We start from the raw sequence: 20777 nt of genomic DNA on the forward strand, positions 1-20777 counted from the left end.
CTTAGCTTCATTCACTTCAATGGAATTGGGCTGCAGTACCACACACTAACTGATGACAGGGGTGGTGCTGTTTTTGGACAAAAACAACTTTGTTTTTCTAAATCTGGGGACCAAGGGTTTTTCCATTTTTGCACTTTTGTTTTTTCCTCCTCAACTTTTAAAAATCATAACCCTTTCAATTTTGCACCTAAAAATCCATATAATGGCTTTTTTTTTTGCAACACCAATTCTACTTTGTAATGCTAATTTTTTGCACCGTGAGCTGAAGTTTTTCGCAGTACCATTTTTGTATTGATTGGACTTTTTGATTGCTTTTTATTCATTTTTTCATGATATAAAAAGTGAACAAAAATGCACTATTTTGGACTTTGAAATTTTTTGTGTGCGGACGCCATACACTGTGCGGTTTAATTAACAATATATTTTTATTTCCACACACGGCAATACCACATATATTTATTTATTTTTTATTTATGGGAAAAGGGGGGTGCTTAAAACTTTCATTAGGGAAGGGGGTTAAATGATCTTTATTAACTTTTTTCACACTTCTTTTTTTTTTGCAGTATTATAGCTCCCATAGGGGGCTATAACACTACACACACTGATCTTTTACACTGATCCCTGCAAAGCCATAACTTTGAATTGATCAGTGTTATCGGCGCTTGACTGCTCCTGCCTGGATATCAGGCACGGAGCAGTCATTCGGCGAACAGACGCGCAGGAGGCAGGTAAGGCACCCTCCTGCTGCGTCCGAGCTGATCAGGACTTCACAGCTGGGAGCATTGTAGTTTTGCTTTAGCTGCAGCGATCAGCTTTGAACGGCGCGGCTAAAGAGTTAATAGTGTGCGGCACCACGATCAGTGATATTAGCCACGGGTCCGGGCCATTGTTAGTGGCGGGGCCATGGCGTGGCCCTGCGTTATAGAAAGGGAGGGGGCTAAGAGCCTACAGGTACGCCCTGGGTCCCCAAGAGGTTAAAGGGGTTGTCCAGTTTAGAGAATGAACATTCTATTAAAGAGTGTTGAATCGACAAAGGTGTTTGTGGGGGTTCTATTTTTTTGGATCCTTATCTCTTGGTCAGAGTGGAGTATATACGGGTTGGATTCACACATTGTACAAATTCAAAAATACATCCTTTAAAATAGGAATAATAAATGGCCATATTTTTTAATTTATAATGGGCTCTATAAAAGTTTATCGAAAAGCGTCTGTCAGTGCACACAAAGGTGAAAAAAAAAAAAAAACAACCTGTAGTTACATCAGATTTGTTTTATTTTAACAGTGTCTGCACTGATGGCCACTTTTTATAGCACATAAAAAATATGGCTGTTTTTTATTTCTATTGGACTTTAATGGGAGTTAATCTCTCGGAGCTCATGGAGCTATACCATTTGCAGGACTCCCATTAAAGTCAGTGGGAGTTATGCTTATTGCAAGAGGACAGGCTTGAATATCCCTTTTAAAATTTGTCACATTTTTGAAAAAATTCTATTTAATAACTTTTTGTGTTCTGCTTTAATTTTGTTTATTCATTTAATAATATTTACCCTTAAAATCAATCCTCTAGTTCCCCTGTCTATAATTACGCTAAATATATGTACATTATACATATAGCACCATAAGCCAGGTTTCAATTGTAACTTTATATGTATCACTTTCCCTTAACTTTAGATGCAGTGACTGTACATGGGAGATAATCACCAGGTACAGAAAATAAATAATAAAAGAAGAACATTAAACAAAAATTGGGGATTTTTCTAGTCTTGATGACAGAAAATATGGATTTTATTAAGGACAGTAGACAAACATTATTGCATTTCTTTCTTTACTAAAAACATTTAGCAGTAAAGTATTTTAATAATAGAAACCATGAAAGAACTTTAAAGGTGCAGCCAAACATGCTATTTCTGATGAATAGCCAATCAAACAGTATGCAAGGTTATATAAGTCCTTGAAGTCACTAATTATCCCTCTTTCTTTGCTGATGGATGAAAACTTGTATAAGGAACATCAAGAACCAGTGGCCAATGAGAAATCTTGAGGTAGAAGAGAAGATTCGCATGAGAATCTAGAAGAAGGATCTGAATCTTGGAAGATACAAAAAATCCTGGAACACTCTAAACAGGGTGAAGGGTGAAGAGATGGAGAATTGTGATGAAGAGTCGAACACCGTAGAGATGAAGGCTGACGTCTTGAAAATATTCATATGCTGAAATAATCATAAAATAATATATTTAAGTTAATCAATCCTAGGGAAGGGATCTATGGGAGGGATAATGTTCGTCTCCTGTCCTTAATAAAATCCATATTTTCTGTCATCAAGACTAGGAAAATATCCAATTTTATTACTGGACCGTAGACTTCATATTATTGCAAGTTTAAAGCTTTAATAATAGACATTAATATGATAAAATAATCTCATGAAAGTATATGGTACATTAAATAATTGCCCTAAAAACATGACTATCTGATTTGAAATAAAATGTTTTAAATGGGGATTCTGAAGACCAATCTGGAGTTTTAAGAATGTCTGATAGAGAAACGCCAGATTGAAACAGTTTGGTGGACAGAGCACCTCTGGTTGAATGGGCATTAAATACAGATATGTCTGCCATAATCATGGATTGCTTGAGCCATCTGGATAGTGTAGGGGATGATACTGGTAGATGTGGTTTGCAATAGGAAATCAATAATTGTGAAGAAGAAGGATTTCTAAGAGAAGTTCTTTGTTCATAAGATTTTAAGCATCGCACCACACACAGTTTAAGATTATGTGGAATAGAAGAATAAAATATTGAGGTTAACCCGGTTTTAATACATCTGGAAATGGAGAATCGTACTCCATTAGGAAGATTTTGTTTTTGAGATATATCGAGAGCTCTAATGTCAGAGATTCTTTTAATGGAAATTAGGCATAGAAGAGCCATGAGTTTGAATGAGAGTAATTTCAATGATAAAGAATCATTGTCTTCCCAAGAGAAAAAAAGATTTAAGAGATGTTTACGTCCCAGGTATATTAGGAGAATGGTAAAAGCAAATGGCCGATCTGTAAAGATTCAGATTCATTGTACGGTATGCCTTACCATCATCAAAAGAACCAGATAAAAAATTAAGGATATGAACTAAAGGTGCATGAAAGGGATCCAAATCCCGTTGTGAGCACCAACAAACCCAAAGTCCCCAGGCCATCTATAAGCCATTTTGGTACCTGGAGACCAGGCTTGGGATAACATTAGTCTAGTTGAGCAAGAAAATTCTGAGTCATCAATTGATGGCCCGAAAGTTTCCAAGCGATCAGTGTTAGTTGATTCGATTGTATCAATGTGTGTGGGTTCCGTGAAGGATCGAGGAGAATCTGAGGGTATGAAGGAAGAATCCTCAGAAAGTCAGATATCATCCCCAGAATTTGGGGAAACCATGATGGCAGTGGCCACCATGGAGTGATCAAAATCAGAGTAGATTTGTTTGTGATGACGTGTAGAAGAACTCTGGATATCAGAGAAAATGGGGGAAAGACATATAGTGTTTCTGAGGGCCAGGTTTGCCAAAAAGCGTCCACCCCGGAAGATGACACCAACTGAAAAACTGAGGAATTTGTCTGTTTAGACGAGAAGCAAAAAGGTCTATGGAACAAGGACCCCAAAGGGAATCTATTTGCCGAAAAATAACCAAATATCCAATTTCCAGTCGCTGCAATCGGTGAAAAAATGAGAGTTCCAGTCTGCTACTATGTTGGATAAACTTGGAAGATATTCTGCTTTCAGAATTATGTTCTATTCTAGGCAAAAATGCCATAGGTCCTTTGTAATGTTTGCGAGCAATTTTGATTTTGTACCTCCTAGGCAGTTGATGTGTTGGACTGTGGATACATTGTTCATCCCAAGAAGGACACCGAAATTGGAATGATGTTTCTTGAAACTTTTTAGGGCAAAGAATCCCACTAGAAGTTCCAGGCAATTTATATGGAGACTGGATTCGAAAGGAGACCATTTTCCTCCTGTGGATTGGTGACCGCAGCGAGCTCCCCATCCGATGAGACTCGCATCGGACTCTATTTGAAAATCGTCTTGCCGTTCCAAGACTGAATGTGTTTGAGCCACCATAGTAGTTCCTCTTTCGCTTCTGGGGAAAGATGGATTACATCAGAATAAGTTAGTCTGTTCTTCAGATGACTGATTTTCAATCTCTGAAGAGCTCTGTAATGCAGAGGGGCTGGGAATATGGCTTGAATTGAAGCCGAAAGAAGTCCCACGATTCTGGCTATGGATCTCAAGGATATTAGATCCTTGTTGAGAATGGAATGAATCTCCTTGCGTATAAGTTTGAGTTTTTTTAGAGGAAGACTCAACATGGCAGTGTGAGTGTTCACCAAGATACCCAGAAATTCAAGTTCCTTGCATGGAGTCAAAATACAGTTCTCTTGATTTATAAGCAAACCCAGGTATTGAAGGAGAGAGAGTTCCCATTGAGAATGGAGATGAATGAGTCGCAGGGAGGATGCCATAATTAGAATATCGTTCAGATAGATGATAAGTCATACATCTCAGGTACATAGAGCGCCTACCACGGGCTTCATGAGCTTTGTGAAGCACCATGGAGCTTAAGAGAGGTCAAATGGGAGACATGTGAGCTGCCATAATTGATTCTGCCAAAGGAATTGGAGATAATTTTGGGAAGAATGGTGGATGGGAACTGCCAGATAGGCATCCTTCAAGTCTATCTTTACAAGCCAATTGTCTTGTAGTAGGATGTCTTTCAATAAATAGATTCCTTCCATATTGAAATGGTGGTATGTTACAAAATCGTTCAGAAGTCTCAAATTGATCACTGGACGAAATCCACCATCTTATTCTTTACAAGAAAAAGATTGCTTAGGAAACATTGTTGATGTAAGGGTATTGGAATTATAGCCTGTTTCAATGACAGTTCTTGAATTTTTGAGTTTACTAAATCCTGATCTGACAGAGAAAACTGAATAGAGTGAGGGAGATGATGTTGGATGGGAGGAGATACAAAATCTATTTGGTATCCCAGTACAGTGTTCAGAATCCTTAAATCTGAAGTCAAAAGTTTCCAATTTTGGAATAAATGCTGAAGTCTCCCTCCGAGTGAAATGTAAGATTGTAGAGGAAGGGGAAAACTTACCTGAGGATTGGTCTGGATCTACCATGTCAGCGATGCAGGTACAGGTCTGAACTGTATGGAAAAAATGGGGTGTGTTGTGTGGAGGAAGTTGGGTAAGATGATGATCCTCTGTCTGTATTGTGTGAGGGACCTCTTTGGGGTAATCTATATCAAGTTGTACGGCCGGGGAAGCGGCCCTTTCCTCTCCTGGCCTTCCCAAAAACCTTGGGATTGAATACTTTTTTAATTGAAGTCTGAGCTTTGTCCAAAGATGAGAATAGTCCCACATATTTTGAAATATCTTTGATGAAATCTTCTCCGAATAGGAGACCAGTAGTGGGTGATGTGAACTCATTATTAGCCAAATGGGACAATTGTGTGTTCATTTTCATTAGGATTTCATTAGGATTGTGCGTCGTCTCTCTGCACAGAATGCCACATGGCATGTTGTGCCCAACCTTTGAGTACCTCAACATCCACTGGGACTCCTGTGGAAGTAGAGATCTCTGCCAAATCCAGAATCTTCGTGATAGGCCCAAGTATGTCTAGGAATTTATCCTGACAGGATTTAAAGGAACGATCTAAAACCTTTTTTGGATGTTTGCTTGTTTTTAATAAATATCTTACCAGAATTGGGTCAATGTCTAGTGTCATGGCCGCATTAGTGGGAAGTGAGGGCCTTGGGCATTTTGCCAGTAATTTATTATGTGCTGACTTGTCCAGCGATTTACGTATCCACATATTAATATATTTAAGGACTTGTGGTTGTTGTATCCACTCCCCCAATCTGGGGTGCTTTAAATGAGACGGATCAAAATAGGGAACACCACTTCCATCTAAAATTACCTCATCTGCTTTTCCAGTTAAGGGAATATTAGAGTCATCATCATCAGAATCCTCTGAATAAAATGTTATATCGTTATCAGATCCGTCTGAATCTATGGTTGAATATTCACTAGATAATTCTTGATAAGAGTCAGGTTTTTACTCGTTTTGAGGCTTTCTTGACCCGTTTAGGTTCTTCCTCATGGGCGGAGGGTCCGGGGTGCATTATATTGGCACCCTTCAAATTGCTACTAGCATTAAAGCAGCTTTCAAAAGAAATCTCCTTTGTGGTGTTTTGAGGAGGGATGGCCGGTAAAGGTTAAATGGCTCTTTTTGGCTGAATGTTTACGGCCTTTGGTAGGTCTGTGTGACTCGTCTGCAGACCAGAATTTATCTGAATGAGGTGTCTTTTGAGCATTAGCCTGTGACATAGCAGAAGTCACTGTTCTAGCAATAGAATCTTGCATGGTCAGCATGGCTGATTGAACTGCTGACTGAATTGATTCATTGACTAATAACTGAATCTGGTAATTGGTAATATACTCTGAATCTCAGCAGATTTTCCTTGAGAGGACATATTGATACAGTGATACTATAGAGTATGTAATATAATATATAATTTAACATGAGTAACTGAATGGTAAGTGTGTATATTGTATTAATGTAAATGAATAACAATAAGGGTTAAGAGAAAAGGAAAAAGAGGGAAAGTAGAAAAGATTGTATAGATTTATAATTATTACAAAAGGGAACTTTGAATCTTAGGTAAGTATGTATACACACATACATTCATACGTACATATATATATATATATATATATATATATATAGATATTTATATATATAGATAGATAGAATAAAATAATGCTGGAAGTACAGCTGGAAGCTGTAAGAAAAAACGCTGCCAGATAGGACTGAGATGCTGAAGAGAGGAGATAAGGAGCTGAACGCCCTGACAGTAGTGAACTGTCTTACAGGAACGCTCTGAGGTGAGTGGCGCGAAGTGATATGAATACTTAGAATAGCAGCGGCGCGTGAGCGGAGATGCGGTCACGTGACCGGCCGACTAGCCGGCAGATAGATGTATAATATAAACAAGAGGTTGAAGGAAGAGAGGGGAAAAAGCCTCAAAAAGACTGTTGAAAATATGGAATATGTCAGGGGTGAATGAATAGAGTAATGGAGATAAGGAATGAATATAGTGAGGAAAAAATTATGTAAGAATAAATATGAAATGAATGTTTATATCAGGGTGGATGTTAATATGTATGGTTTGATTTAATAATAGTAAATATAATGTTTGTCACAAAATTAAATACATGAAGACAATTATGAGAGAGCACAATTGTGGTTGTACTTATCTTTGCCAGCAGTAAAGAAAGAGGGATAATTAGTGACTTCAAGGACTTATATAACCTTGCATACTGTTTGATTGGCTATTCATCAGACATAGCATGTTTGGCTGCACCTCTAAAGTTTTTTCATAGCTTCTATTGTTAAAATACTTTACTGCTAAATGTTTTTAGTAAAGAAAGAAATACAATAATGGGAAGTTTCCGGTCCAGTAAAAAAATTGTCGACTAGGAATGCTAATTTTATTTTTGGAGAAGGGTTCATCCTTCTCCCTTTTGAAAGGGTTAAGGATTCTCCCTATAATAACCACACACCTTGTTCTAGTCCTCATGCCTGATGAAGCGGAACCTCCGCGAAACGCGTTGCATTGTGGGAATAAAGAGAAGTTTGCATTTTACTCTGGTTCTAAGCGCCTTCTTGACTCTGGCAATTTGGGAGGAATTTTGTGTTGGATCTTTATCTACGAGAGGTGGAGCGGCTGCAGGAACCCTTTATTATGCACACTCCTATCCATGGTTGTACTTGGACGCAGTACAACTATCTCCGGTAAGCGCAAATTTATAAATTGCGTTACCTGTATGCCCTGAAATATCACACTACGGAGCACATCCTGTTCTGTCTTTTTATTCTACTTTACAGCCCCTGTAGCATAGTCAAATAAAAAAGAATCCTGGAATACCCCTTTAATGTCTGAGCACCTTACGCCCATGCAAAACATGTTTGTATCATGCAGGAAGTCTAAAATGCATGCGTGTTAAATTGTAGAGGAGCTTACTTTTTTGTGGGGGAGGGACTTTTTATGCCTTTTTTGTACACCTTTATTATTGTGATACTACCATATATGTATGTATGCTTTCATTTTGGCCACTCGGCCTAAAACTATGCTGACGCTTACCAGTTCGGTAAACATCACTTTTTAGCAGTCTCCTCCTTATTCTCACATACCAAATTAAAGAAAAGAGACTCCATTAGATAGATAACCTTTCTGAATGACCTCTGTAAAGTTCACAGAGCATGCCCAGGTACCTTTCCCATTCATTTCTCTGGATTAGCTCCTGTCTATTGTTGCCTATGTCCATGGGGCTTGCAGTAAACCATAAACCAAGGCAAGATAGCTGCCCCTATAATAATGCAAAAATAATTACAATCAGAAAATAGAAACTTTGGAAAAAAAGAACATATTTCCGTATCTGGCTCTATTCAATAATAAAAAAAAAAAAATACATAAATCATAATAATAAAATGCTGAAGTTTCAACTACAATGGTATTAAATGAGGTCAGTTATTTCCATGATGACTGACACAGGATTTGCATCGTGTGAATGTATTTGTGTTCAAAAACAAAAGAATAGTGGTGGAATTTCTAATATGGTCTTTATGCTAAATTCTAGGGTGATTCTAAAAGTATGGTGCAAAAGTAAAAGCTTGTAAATGACCATTGGCTGAAATTGAAAGCAAAACAGTTTTCACTGCCCATAGCAACCAATCACAGCACAGCTTTTCAAGATTCAAATTTAAAATGTGCACCATAGTGGGACATAAGATGGTGACATCTAAGCAAGACAAAGGCTTTTGACATGTTTGAATTTGCAAGAAAGTGGTCTGTTGTGACAGTAAAGAGAAACTTTCAGAATAAATAGTAAATGTGTTCTGCATAGAAACTGCAATTTGAATTGGGTGAAGCATTTCAAAACCAGTGGGTGCTTATGTCTTGGGAAATGTCTGTGCCACCCAAAGACTTCAGAACAGACAGTAACCAGGTTTTGAGCCATGTATGAGAGTAATCCTAAAAAGTCAACCAGACTAACTAGGATGGACCGACAGATGCCACAAACCATGGTATGGTGTATCTAATGAAAATGTCTGTGCCACCCAAAGACTTTAATACAGACAGTAACCAGGTTTTCAGCCATGTAAGAGAGTAGTCCTAGAAAGTAGACAAGGCTAAGGGTGGATTCACACTACGTTTTGAAGATACGGGAACCAGATCCGGCTGGAGGGGGGTTAAAACTAGGCACTCCCACATCCCAGCCGGACCTGGCCCGTATCTCATTTTTACCCCGTATCTGGTTTTGCGACCAGACCTAAAACTGCGGCATACCCCACACTTGTTGGAAAACACTGGATACTTCTAGATACTTCTGCAAATTTTGATAGATTATATACATACATTTAGGTTTAGAATTTGGACAAACTTCTTTGACACTTTTAGTTTGAGTTAAAAGGAAATCAATGACATGGGCTTAAAATAGTCACATACATATCAGAAAGTCTAAACCAGTTTGTGATATAGAGGAAAGAAAAATACCATGAATCATTTATCCATTTATATATACCCTGAATACTTCTGTAACAATTTTATTAAAAGACAAGTTTCCCTTTGGCCCAGATGCATTACTTTCCATGGCAAACATTTTCAGAACTTTCATATTCTATGTTTATTAATGTAATTTAATTTCGGATGAAAACATTGCCAAGTCTGCACAAAGCAGGGTTTCAGAGAAGGCCTCTCAGTATTTTCAGTTGTTTTCTTTTTTTTTTTTTTTTTTTTTTACATTTTTTCCTGTACTTCTGGCTCACATTGTTTTAATGTCCCTTTTTCATGAACCAAATTAACATGCTGTTATGTTTGTGAACACTTTTGATCATATTTGGAAAAAAAAATCATGTGTTGTCAAATAATCAGAACATTGTGTGTCAACACAATATGACTGCTATTAGTACTGAGCTTTTAATAACGTAACAGACGTTGTCTTACAACACATCTAATGCTTTGCAATAAACCCATAATAAACTACTAATGTGAGATCAAAGAGCAAATTTGGAGAGCAAATGTGGATGCTTTAAATTATACCTGTTGGCGCGGTGCCTACTAAAAAAAACAGAGCTTTTTAGGGTATGTTCACACTGTGGAATTTCTGCCTGGAGTTAGAGTTCCTGTCTTGGTGGCAGCCGTCAAAATCCTATAGTGCTTATACCTTGTAGACCTGCGCCATCACCATTGACAGCATTGCAGTCAACACGTTACTCTACCAAAAGAACAAATCGGGTTAATTCTCCCGCCTCATGAATTTCTGCGGTGGAATTTTCCGCCACTGAAATTCTGCAGTCTGAATGGATCAGCAGTGTGAAGACCCATTCACACCAATGCTCGATAAGTGCAGCAGAATCTCCTTATTCTTCATAGGAATGGAGATTCTATTGTGTAAACAAACCCTTACGATGTTTCATAAACTATTTTGAAAGGAGACCTGTTAGCAGGAAACAGAGGTATAAATAAGCATATGGCTACATAAGGCTTCTCATCAGGATTACGGGCATACATTTTTCTTTTCACCATAGCCCTTTCCAGTGCTAAGACATGAGCCTTTTTTTATTAGGCAAATAATGCTTAAGAGCCCAAGGGGTGTTCACCAGTACGGCAGGAGCTCAGGTAAGTCCAACCCATCTTTCCTTTATTATCGTCCACTGTATCACTTGCTCCTACCTACTCCATGTGACTGACAGCCAATAGATAAAGAGGACATGGGCTGGACTTACCTATTTTTTGCTGTGCTGTAGAGCCCTGTTTGCATAATAACCAAGAGACTTATATCATGTATATCTCAGCATAGGAAATAACTGCGGAGGTATGTCCAGAATCCTGATAACTAGCCCTATTTATGCATTAGTTTATTTACACTGATGCTTTCCTGCTGACATGTCTGCTTTGAGGAGGCTGCAGTGTCACTTCTGATGTTTTAAAGTTTTGTCCAAAATGATAAGGCTGTCAAGGTCATGTGACATGATACTGTGTTACAAACAACAAAAAGCTGTGGAATGGAGAGAGCAAGAATGTGGCATAAGGCCCGGAGCACACTGCAGATTTTTAAGCTGCATCAGAAAGCTAAGGGCATCCGCTCAGATTTCTAAAGCAAATTGTATGCTGCAGACTTTGCTGTGGTTTGGGTTACAGAAGTAGCCCATTTCACATAGAAAAGTGACATTTGGCTCTTTGGGAAGGCCAACATAGATTCATACTTAAAACAATGGGAAAGAGAAAGAAGAGAAGCGGTCATCATCTACACCTATTCCAAGCGTCCGGCAATCTCCACCAAAAGCATGCAGAAGAAGGAAGCAGGAGCCAGCGCTGAGTCTTCAGATTTATTGGAGGTATAAAGGAGGAACAAAATGAGTACTCATACCGGCACACCGGACAGGTAGTGATGCGTTTCGGGTCATGGGACCCTTTGTCAAACACGTGACCCGAAATGCGTCACTACCTGTCCGGTGTGCCGGTATGTGTACTCATTTTGTTCCTCCTTTATACCTCCAATAAATCTGAAGACTCAGCACTGGCTCCTGCTTCCTTCTTCTTAAAACAATGGGATACAGTATGGCGATGGCAATATTTTGGATTTCAGTGCAGAATCCTTGTGGACTCTATGCCCAAAGGATGAGATTTATTAAAACCTGTCCAAAAGTTGCTGAGTTGCCCATTAACAAATGAGATCACTTCTTTCATTTTTGAAAAGGAATCTGAAAAATAAAAGAAGCAATCTGATTGGTTGCTATGGGCTAAATCTCCCCCAAAGTCTTTATGAAAATCCATTGTGTGCACAGGGGCTAAGTAAAGAATTCTAATGAAAGTATATTAAAATATGTTGGAGGAGATTTATCAAAACCTGTCCAGTAGAAAAGTTGCTTAGTTACCCATAGCAACCAATCAGATCACTTCTTTCATTTTTTTAAACAGCCTGTGAAAAATGAAAGAATTGATTTGAAGCCAAAGCAAGAAATGGTTCATAAGTAAAGAATGAGTATTAAGGAAAGACCGAAAGATCAATTTTTTTTAAACCCATTATTGAGTTTGGCTTCAAAACTGCATCTGACAACTTAAACATGAGAACACACTCTGAAGACCATATATTATTGATCAACGAGCCTAGGATTCCTGATTCTAGGCAGTCTTAGATTCCCAAAAGGGCCCCAAAAGCCTAAACTGAAGGAGCATTAATCCAGAAAACATTTTGTACAGACACACATTTCCTATTCTAAATTAATTTACATTTATTAACAAATATGCTTTAGTGAATGGATATATGAAGAAGATATATTTTGACGTATGTGTCTTAGTATGCTCATTCTTTGTTTTTGGCTTGGAGCATTTCTGCATTGAACCCTAATGGCTATATGCAACATATTAAATGTTATTAACTAGGACAGTTTATGAACATGCCTTCTAGTGATTCACTTAGTGTCAAACTGGCTTTCTGTTTTCTTGTCATTTGTATGAACACTGATAAGAAACCAGTTTAGCAACTTTTGCTATGTGATAAATTAATCCTAAATGTGAAAATTTTCTTTGAAACTTTTGTATTATTAACAGACTCTGTGGTGGAAAGACACATACAGTGTTGATGTAAAAACTGGAAAGGGAATCTCATCATATATACAATTAATTTATGTTTTGTTTATAGGATCAAAGTTTATCTGTCACAGAGGCATTTCAAAAGTTTTGATTGGTTGAGACCCCCACTGTTCAGGAGAATGAGCAGGGATAAGTACACGGTAGCATGCTCTACTGCCAGTTTTCAGTATTTTTTGTATCGCTGCCCCATAGACTTATAATGGAGCAGCGAGACAAAGATCCTTGGGAGATGGGGAGTAACGCACGCTACCACGAGACCCTAACCGATCCTTACTTTTGACATGTCTCTGTGACACATCAATGACAAAATAGAATATATCCTATATACCAACAGATTCTAAAACAGATAAAATAAGAATGTAGTTCTTACCACTTGAAAAGGTTGTAAAAAAAGGCAAGAATTGGTTATGTTTTCCCTTTGTTCTTATGAAGAATTTTGATAAGTGTACATAATGACAGTATATTATAATTTTTTTTTACTTTCAGCATGTTCATTACTGCTGACTATACACGACTTAGGCAATTATTATGCATACCTGGTAGGCATAAGGATCTGTGATAGAACTTAAAGGGAACCAATCATCAGATTTTACCCTATATAACGCTTGGCAAAGCGTTATATAGGGTAAAATCTTTATTTTCACCATCCCGGGGGACGCTCCTGCCCCTAGGGATGGTGAAGATATGAAGTTATAAACTAGTCACCGCCGCCGCCGTAAGTAGTCCCCTGGGCGGGGAGCTCTTCTCATCTACTCCCGTTCTTCGGCCGGGAGCGACACCCCCTCCGCTGGATTGATGGGCAGCGTCATCGCTCTGCTCCGTCTGTTCAGTGAGCAGAACAATGACGCGGCCCATCAATCAAGCGGAGGGGGAATCGCTCCCGGCCGAAGAACGGGAGTAGATGAGAAGAGCTCCCCGCCCAGGTGACTACTTACGGCGGCGGCGGTGACTAGTTTATAACTTCATATCTTCACCATCCCTGGGGGCAGGAGCATCCCCCGGGAATGGTTAAAATAAAGATTTTACCCTATATAACGCTTTGCCAAGCGTTATATAGGGTAAAATCTGATGATTGGTTCCCTTTAAAGGCCACCATACACCTTAAAAAAAAGTTCACCACACCCACTGATTTCAGCAGGAACGGGTTGACTGTCTGATGTATATTGGAGCCTTTCTACTCTCTCCCAACAGATGATAAAAGGGGAAAGAAGAATCTAAAATGTTACGTTTAAACCTTCTAGACCTTTGTTGCCACCAGAGATAAGTCTCCACTGGAGGTGTCTGGCTGTAGTTTTCTCCCCTCTCCCCATTGAAAACAAATGCACACTTGGCTTAACATGCTTATGGGGGAATCACAAGAAATAGCTGTTTGGCGGACTAGATGGACCAAATGATCCTTATTTGCTGACACATTCTATGTTTCTAAGGGCAACTATTGTTGTATACAAGTAACAAATGTGTTTCTGAGTATATCCAATTTGGTTCTTTTGTGCCTGTGTTTAATACATTTTAACATAGTTAACATATTTGTATATCTTTTATATCCAACAGTATTATGTTGTGCCAATTGCAAGGTCATACTTACTGCCCCCTCTGGAGCCTTCACCTCACCATGCTACCCCGAACTGTACCCCAACAGTCAGGATTGCAAGTGGACAATACGTGCACCAGATGGATTTATAATACATGTTACATTTGTGGACTTTGATGTTGAAGAAGCTCAGGGCTGTATGTACGATTCGCTCTCAATAAACAATGGTGAATCTGTTTCGAAATTTTGTGGAATCACAGCTAAAGGTCTCTCATTTAATTCAACTGGAAATGTGATGATAATTACTTTTGTAAGTGACTTTAGCATCCAGAAAAAAGGTTTCTCAATTACATATAATATTGGTAAGTATGTATTTATTTTATGTCTTACTCTAATTCACCTGTGACCACATGTGAAAAAGTATGAAGAGTGACACCTTATGGATTTTGCACTATACAGATCTTATAGTAGTAATAATATAAGTTCATAGCATTACCTAAAGGTCAAACTATTAAAATTATTATTTTTTTTTCTAATACACACCATTTTATTTGTAATAGACATGTGCATGTACAGTAAGTACCAAAGTCACATTCCTGTGTTGGCTTTTCCTGCTAGGAAAAGCAATGTGTTATTGCATATGGCAGGTATGTCCTTTTGAAACCTGCAGTACAGAGTACTTAAAGTATATCGGTCGCTTTAAAAAACTTTTAACATGTCCTAGAGACATGTTCATAGTGTTCAGAACCCAACCAATTGTTAGAACAAGTTGATAGAAAAGTACAGATGAGACAGTACTATAGACTTACATCGTAAGCTTGTCTTGCTTAATAAACTCTTCTCGCAGCTCATTCTAGCGATCAATTGGGGTCTGACGCCGAAAGATTAAAACTTTTGATATGTCTCCACAACATATATAGTACAAAGTGATCGTGTGTCTTTAAATTAATTTGAAAAGACAGCAACATCAGGCATTAAATAACTATACAACATAGCAAGACTCAAATTTTTCTGACTAATCATTAAATCATCTAACCTTCGGAATATCTCTGAGAACTTTACTTTACAGATGTAGCCTCTACCAACTTAAAGTTGGCAAGCTGCACCTTGTGCAGGAATGGGGACAACTACATGATGGGAACAGCTATAGAATACAAGCTACAGATCGCAGTAGTGATGTCACTGTTTTGGTCATGTGATCAAAAGGTCATCAATCACTTCACTTTTACTTTTGCCAGCGCATGCCCAATGACATTTGCAATGACATCATTGACTCATGCGATGATGACAGTGCAAGTGATCTCCTTTTTCAGTCTTCTTTTTGTAAAAAAAAAAAAAAAAATAGTTATTACATAAAAATAAAACAGGTTACAAAATAATTTTTTTTTAACTTATTTCTCCTCCTTAGCATTGTCAGTGCTTACTGCTATGGGGTTTCCCAGGCAGAATCAGTAAGTTTTTGCTGCACAGTGCACCACACTTTGGTGCCATGTTCACCAAAAAAAGTCATGCTTCTGCCTGGGAAACCCTGTGGCAGTAAGGGGATGAAGTCTACGGTACTATACATTACCCATCTCTTCTCAAACTGTGTAGAGCTGTGTAGTGTAGCCAGCAGATGTAGCCAGCTCCAACATGATCAGACTAGTGGGATATCCCTGTGTCTCAGCGCTCCAGCAGGTCATGTCTATATCTGTAACTACAATTGAGCATGTATATTTACCTGTCAGTAGATTTGACCATCTTCTTTCTGTGCTTTCTCTATTTGTTTGATGCTGCCAGAGCAATAAGCTATTCAGACAGTCCTCAGGAATGTCTCCTCACCCACCACAGATCTCTCAGTTTAAATATAGGGAGAAATCTATCAATCAGGACTGGCAGGGCAGGAAGGATTTTCTAGGGGCTGCCCTAATGTGGCTCAGGCAGTGTAAAACAGAGCACAGGTTGCCTTTAAAAAGGTTGTCTAACAACATAATTTTTTTTCTATATGGGCAGGGGAAACCTCTTTTACATTATAAGCATTTATTATTTTGCTTATCCATCACTTGATAAATAATTTATGGTTTATGTTTTTGGGGATTAATTCCAATTTTCTTCTGTTGTAGTGGCCGTGTCATTAAGAAACCAAAAAGTTACCATTCCACAGAACCAAAGTTCAGGTATTGTTTCAGTCTCATCCAAAGTTTCTGTCCCTCCTCTAACACAGTTAACTGTATGCTTTGAGGCTACAAAAACCAACAACAGCAAAGGGAACTGGAGTGTTTTTTCTTACAAAACCTCAAACAGAGACCTCTTAAGTTTTGGAAAAGATGTTAATGGACATGTGTTGTCTGTCTTGGATGTTCCATGCTTTCTTGATCCTGCCCTGCCTTCATATGGTAGGGAAGATTTTTTTACAGAATCATTTCAACAGCTGTGTATTATCTGGAATAATAGTTTGGAACAAGTATTTGTGAACACAAAAAATAGCTACCTTGCTGTTTCCTGTCCAGACGTGAAAGACCTTACCATTCCAGGTAATGGGAATTTGACACTGGGCTCCTACAGTTCTGGAACTGAGCCACTTCAAGGGGATATTTACAACTTCCGTCTTTGGGATACTGCAATGGATTCAAGTGCTCTTGCCAACCTCAGCTGTGAAGTAAAGGGAAATATTATAAATTGGGAAAATTACTTTTGGAACATCCCATCATGGGCAAGGAAAGCAGAAAGCAACCTTAGTTGTGGTGAGTATAGTTTCACAAATGTTCTTCTGTAATTTTTCTCCCTCTGGTATTACTTAGGCTATTGTTCGTCTGTAAGACCATATAACTCATGTGTTTCTTATTCACAACATATGTTGGAATGTTGTATCTCCAGTGAGGGGAAACAAGGAAACTATTAATCTGATAAATTATAAAAAAAATTCTCACTGATTTATTTTTGTATAAAATAGAGTGAATAGATATTTCCTGCACAGTGGGTATATATTACTGTGGCAGGTTAAAGTATTCATGGAAGCCTTTACATTGCTTGGTACAGAAATGTACATTTTCACAATATAAATTGTTTATCTTAACTTCACAGTTAAGATTTGAAGTTTTTAGCCATATTTTGATCTAGTCAGCTTCTTAAAAGATTACATCTCCGGGTTTATCTGTGACCTCGTGGACTAATATACACCTTGCTCCTGGTGTGATCTTTGTTGGTTGACCTCTTCTGGGAGGGTAATTATAGTTCTAAATTGTCTCCTTTAATACACAATGGGGGAGATTTATCAAAACCTGTGCAGAGGCAAAGTTGCCCAGTTGCCCATAGCAACCAATCAGATCGCTTCTTTCATTTTGCAGAGGCCTTGTTAAAACTGAAAGAAGCAATCTGATAGGTTGCTATGGGCAACTGGGCAACTTTTCTTCTGGACAGGTTTTGATAAAACTCTCCCAATCTGTTTAACTGTGCATTGGTGGAGTTTACACTCTTTAGAGATGTTTTTGTAACCTTTTCAAGCCAAGTCAAGACAGCTCTTACTAGCAGTGCTAATTCCTGCAGAAAGCGCTTCGTTTATTTGCTTCAAGCAGTGACAAATCCAAGTGCAGCCCACAATTATTAAATTACCATCACTAGTAGACCTGGCTAATTTACCAATATTTGCAGGCTTTACAGAGACTTCACACTGCTTAAAGCAGCGTCCACTGAATTTAAGAGCAGCCAGAAATTAGCACTCTCATTAAAACTAAATTTTGTTATTGCACTCCTTATGGTAAATAGAAAATCTTTATAATGTATATTGTTTTAAATAATGACATTTTCTATGTTTTATTTGTATTTAAAAAAGCTGTCACTAGGTGTCTCCCCACTTGTCCAGAGCACATTTCCCTCCATCTCTTGCACAGACTTTGGACTTCAGCTGGCCTGGCAGAAGTCCAAAATCAAGAACTGCAGTCTGGAGTGTTGAGTGGGGTGTGTGTGCAGCTTTAGCCAATCATAGCTCATCTCACACACTGAACTGTTCTGGGCTGTGTGGAGCAGTGTGAGGGAGGAAGTTCTCCCCTGTATGGCTTCAGATGATGTCACGCCTGCTGGGTAACGCCCATTCCAAGTCTGTGAAGCTGACTAAGACTGAGCAGAAAATACAGAGCAATATCAAGGTAGAAAAATAAAAAATATAATAAAAATAAAGGCAGGGGGTAGCTTATCAACATGGGGACAGTAAACTGGAAGGATTATAAGTTTTAACAAGATCATGAGAGGTACTCTTTAAGGTTTAAAAACCTTTGCCACTAACAGATATATGATACTATAGAATAGAGTTAGTGCAGCTCAATCAATATTCTAACCCGAGGTTAACTGGTATGGTGTAAGAACCCCAAAAGACCAAATAGTAGGCAGAGAAAAATTATATAATAATAAAATATTATATAACTAGTCCTCAAGGGGTAGTGGAAAAAAGGAAAAAGGGAAGAGGAATAGGATAAAAGGGGGTGACATACATATATATTGTCTACTGTATATTGTTTATTGTCACCCCCTTTTCTCCTATTCCTCTCCTCTTTTTCCTTTTTTCCACTACCCCTTGAGGACTGGTAATATAATATTTTATTATTATATAATTTTTCTCTGCCAGATATATGATACTGTCTCAGGTTTCTTCAGTAAATAAATGGCCAAGTAAAATGTTTTAAATTTGACTAAGTCTAATATTTTGAGATCAAGTTTCATTTGTTTGATTTGATACTTGTTATTTACTTTTAGGACTTTTGGGAAAATGATATATCATTTAAGGTCACGTTTATGCAGAAATATAAAAAATTCAGAGGGTTCACAAACTTTTAAGAACCACTGTATGTGAAACATACAGTTACGGGAAACAATATTTATGAATTGACACCTGTTAAGAAAGGTTTTTTTTCTTACCAACATGCTCATTCGGTCCGGTTTAAAAAAAAAAAAGAACATTTACTTAACATCCATCGCTACCCCTGTGCCTTCGTTGTCCTGCTGTGGTCCCCGCTGCACACTTCTTTCTGGTTCCCTGACATCAATACGCCACACTGCAGATCAGAAAATCATTGGCCGCAGCAATGTTTTGCCTCTGCCAGTGAGTGGTTGAAAGGAAATTGAGCCCCGGCACCAGAAAGAAGACTGGGTTCAATATGTCACATTGCCCCTAACTGGCCAAGGCGAGATATTGCTGTGGCCAATTATAGTTGGAAAATCTTCCCCCTGCACAGTGCAGCCTGTTCAATGCAGTTCACTTTCACCAGAACAATGTCATAGCATAGTAGAGAGGATTAAATGCTATGCTGTGATCAGTCAAGCAACTAAGGGAGAAAGTAACTGTGTGTGTACTAATGGCAAATAGCACAGTTCGTGTTCTGCCACCTAAAATCAAAAACAGCAGTGAGAGCACTGAAATGTTCTTGTCATCACTCTGAATGGTTAATGCTACAAACCAGACAGGTTTTTAATATTTTTTTTTGAAACAACAGGTATGCATTAAATCAGTCATTACAGGAAATATGTCTTGCAGGCTAAAAATTCTGAGATGGCCCTCAGATGAAAGTGGATGTCGGCCATGAGATAAATCTTATTTTTTTTTTATTGTAAATTTTAATCTTTGTTACCCATACTATACATTCAAGTGCCTCATAAGGCACCACTCAGCTGTACATGTACTACCTTAAAGTGTACCTGTCGTCAACAAAAACGTTTGAAATAATGTAGATAATACCATTATATGTATATTTGTAATATACCTTGGTTAAAAATTGTGTATATTTTTGGGTGAAAAAATGCTGTCCCTGCAGCCATTCTCTATGTCTCTCTAGGAGGAGTTCAAAAACAGAAAGTAAGGGCAGGACAAGCAGGAATCTGTGCTGACTCCTGGCTTGTCAATCATACAGATGTATGAGCCAGGAGCACGTTATAGAGCCTCAGAGCACACTGTCCTGATTTTTCTTACTGCACAGAGCCCTGCTTGTCCACCCTCTCTTCCTGTATTTGGACTCCTCATAGAGACACACATGCAATAGATGCAGGGACAAAAATATACACTTTTTTTTTTTACCAATGTATATTACAAATATATATATAATGGTATTATCTACATTATATAAATTATATATAATTATATTTTTGTTGATGACAGGTACACTTTAAGGTCTTTACTGCTTGCAACTTATCTTTTTCAGTTAGGAATTCTTAGAAACCTCCATAGAAACTTTATGATTCTGATACCCACTACTTGTGAGATGTCTGAATGTATATGTCATAAAAAAGGACAAAAAGTTTATTTGCATTGCAAAATGTGCACACTAATAGTAATGACCTTCTAAATCTTGTTTCCTTCTCCTTTTAAGTTTTAGTTTTAATAATCTGATTATGACAGGGACAAAAATTATGCAACTGTTACCTGAACAGATAGAACTTATATTGTACTGTAACTAACACAGTTACTTTTTCACTTGAAACTTAACTATTACTAAGTATTAACATTATAGTTTAACCAACCCAAACTGGGAATCCGGTTTCGGCCAAAACTTTATGAAAAGCTCTGTG

General features: G+C 38.1%; 1 protein-coding gene and 1 long non-coding RNA gene across 10 annotated transcripts in view; one reads left to right on the forward strand and one right to left on the reverse strand.

Annotated features, from left to right (window-relative positions):
- The window catches only part of LOC130362565 (uncharacterized), a 43235-nt gene extending 25744 nt beyond the window's left edge, over positions 1-17491 (reverse strand). The window contains exons 1-3 of one of the 2 annotated variants that reach the window (XR_008891464.1): positions 17403-17491; positions 16714-16874; positions 1818-2209 (exon numbers count right to left, since the gene is read on the reverse strand). This is a non-coding gene — a long non-coding RNA (uncharacterized LOC130362565). Of the gene's footprint in view, positions 1-1817; positions 2210-16713; positions 16875-17402 lie in introns of those variants that run through there. The other variant, XR_008891465.1, reaches the window with a different exon arrangement.
- The window catches only part of ADGRG6 (adhesion G protein-coupled receptor G6), a 211070-nt gene that overhangs the window by 89764 nt on the left and 100529 nt on the right, over positions 1-20777 (forward strand). For all 8 annotated transcript variants that reach the window (XM_056567247.1, XM_056567246.1, XM_056567249.1 and 5 more), the window contains 2 exons: positions 14264-14605; positions 16346-16966. In XM_056567247.1, coding sequence (XP_056423222.1) covers positions 14264-14605; positions 16346-16966 — 963 coding nt within the window. The remainder of the gene's footprint in view (positions 1-14263; positions 14606-16345; positions 16967-20777) is intronic.

The sequence above is a fragment of the Hyla sarda genome, chromosome 3 (genome assembly GCF_029499605.1).
Source record: "Hyla sarda isolate aHylSar1 chromosome 3, aHylSar1.hap1, whole genome shotgun sequence".
Lineage (NCBI taxonomy): Eukaryota > Metazoa > Chordata > Amphibia > Anura > Hylidae > Hyla > Hyla sarda.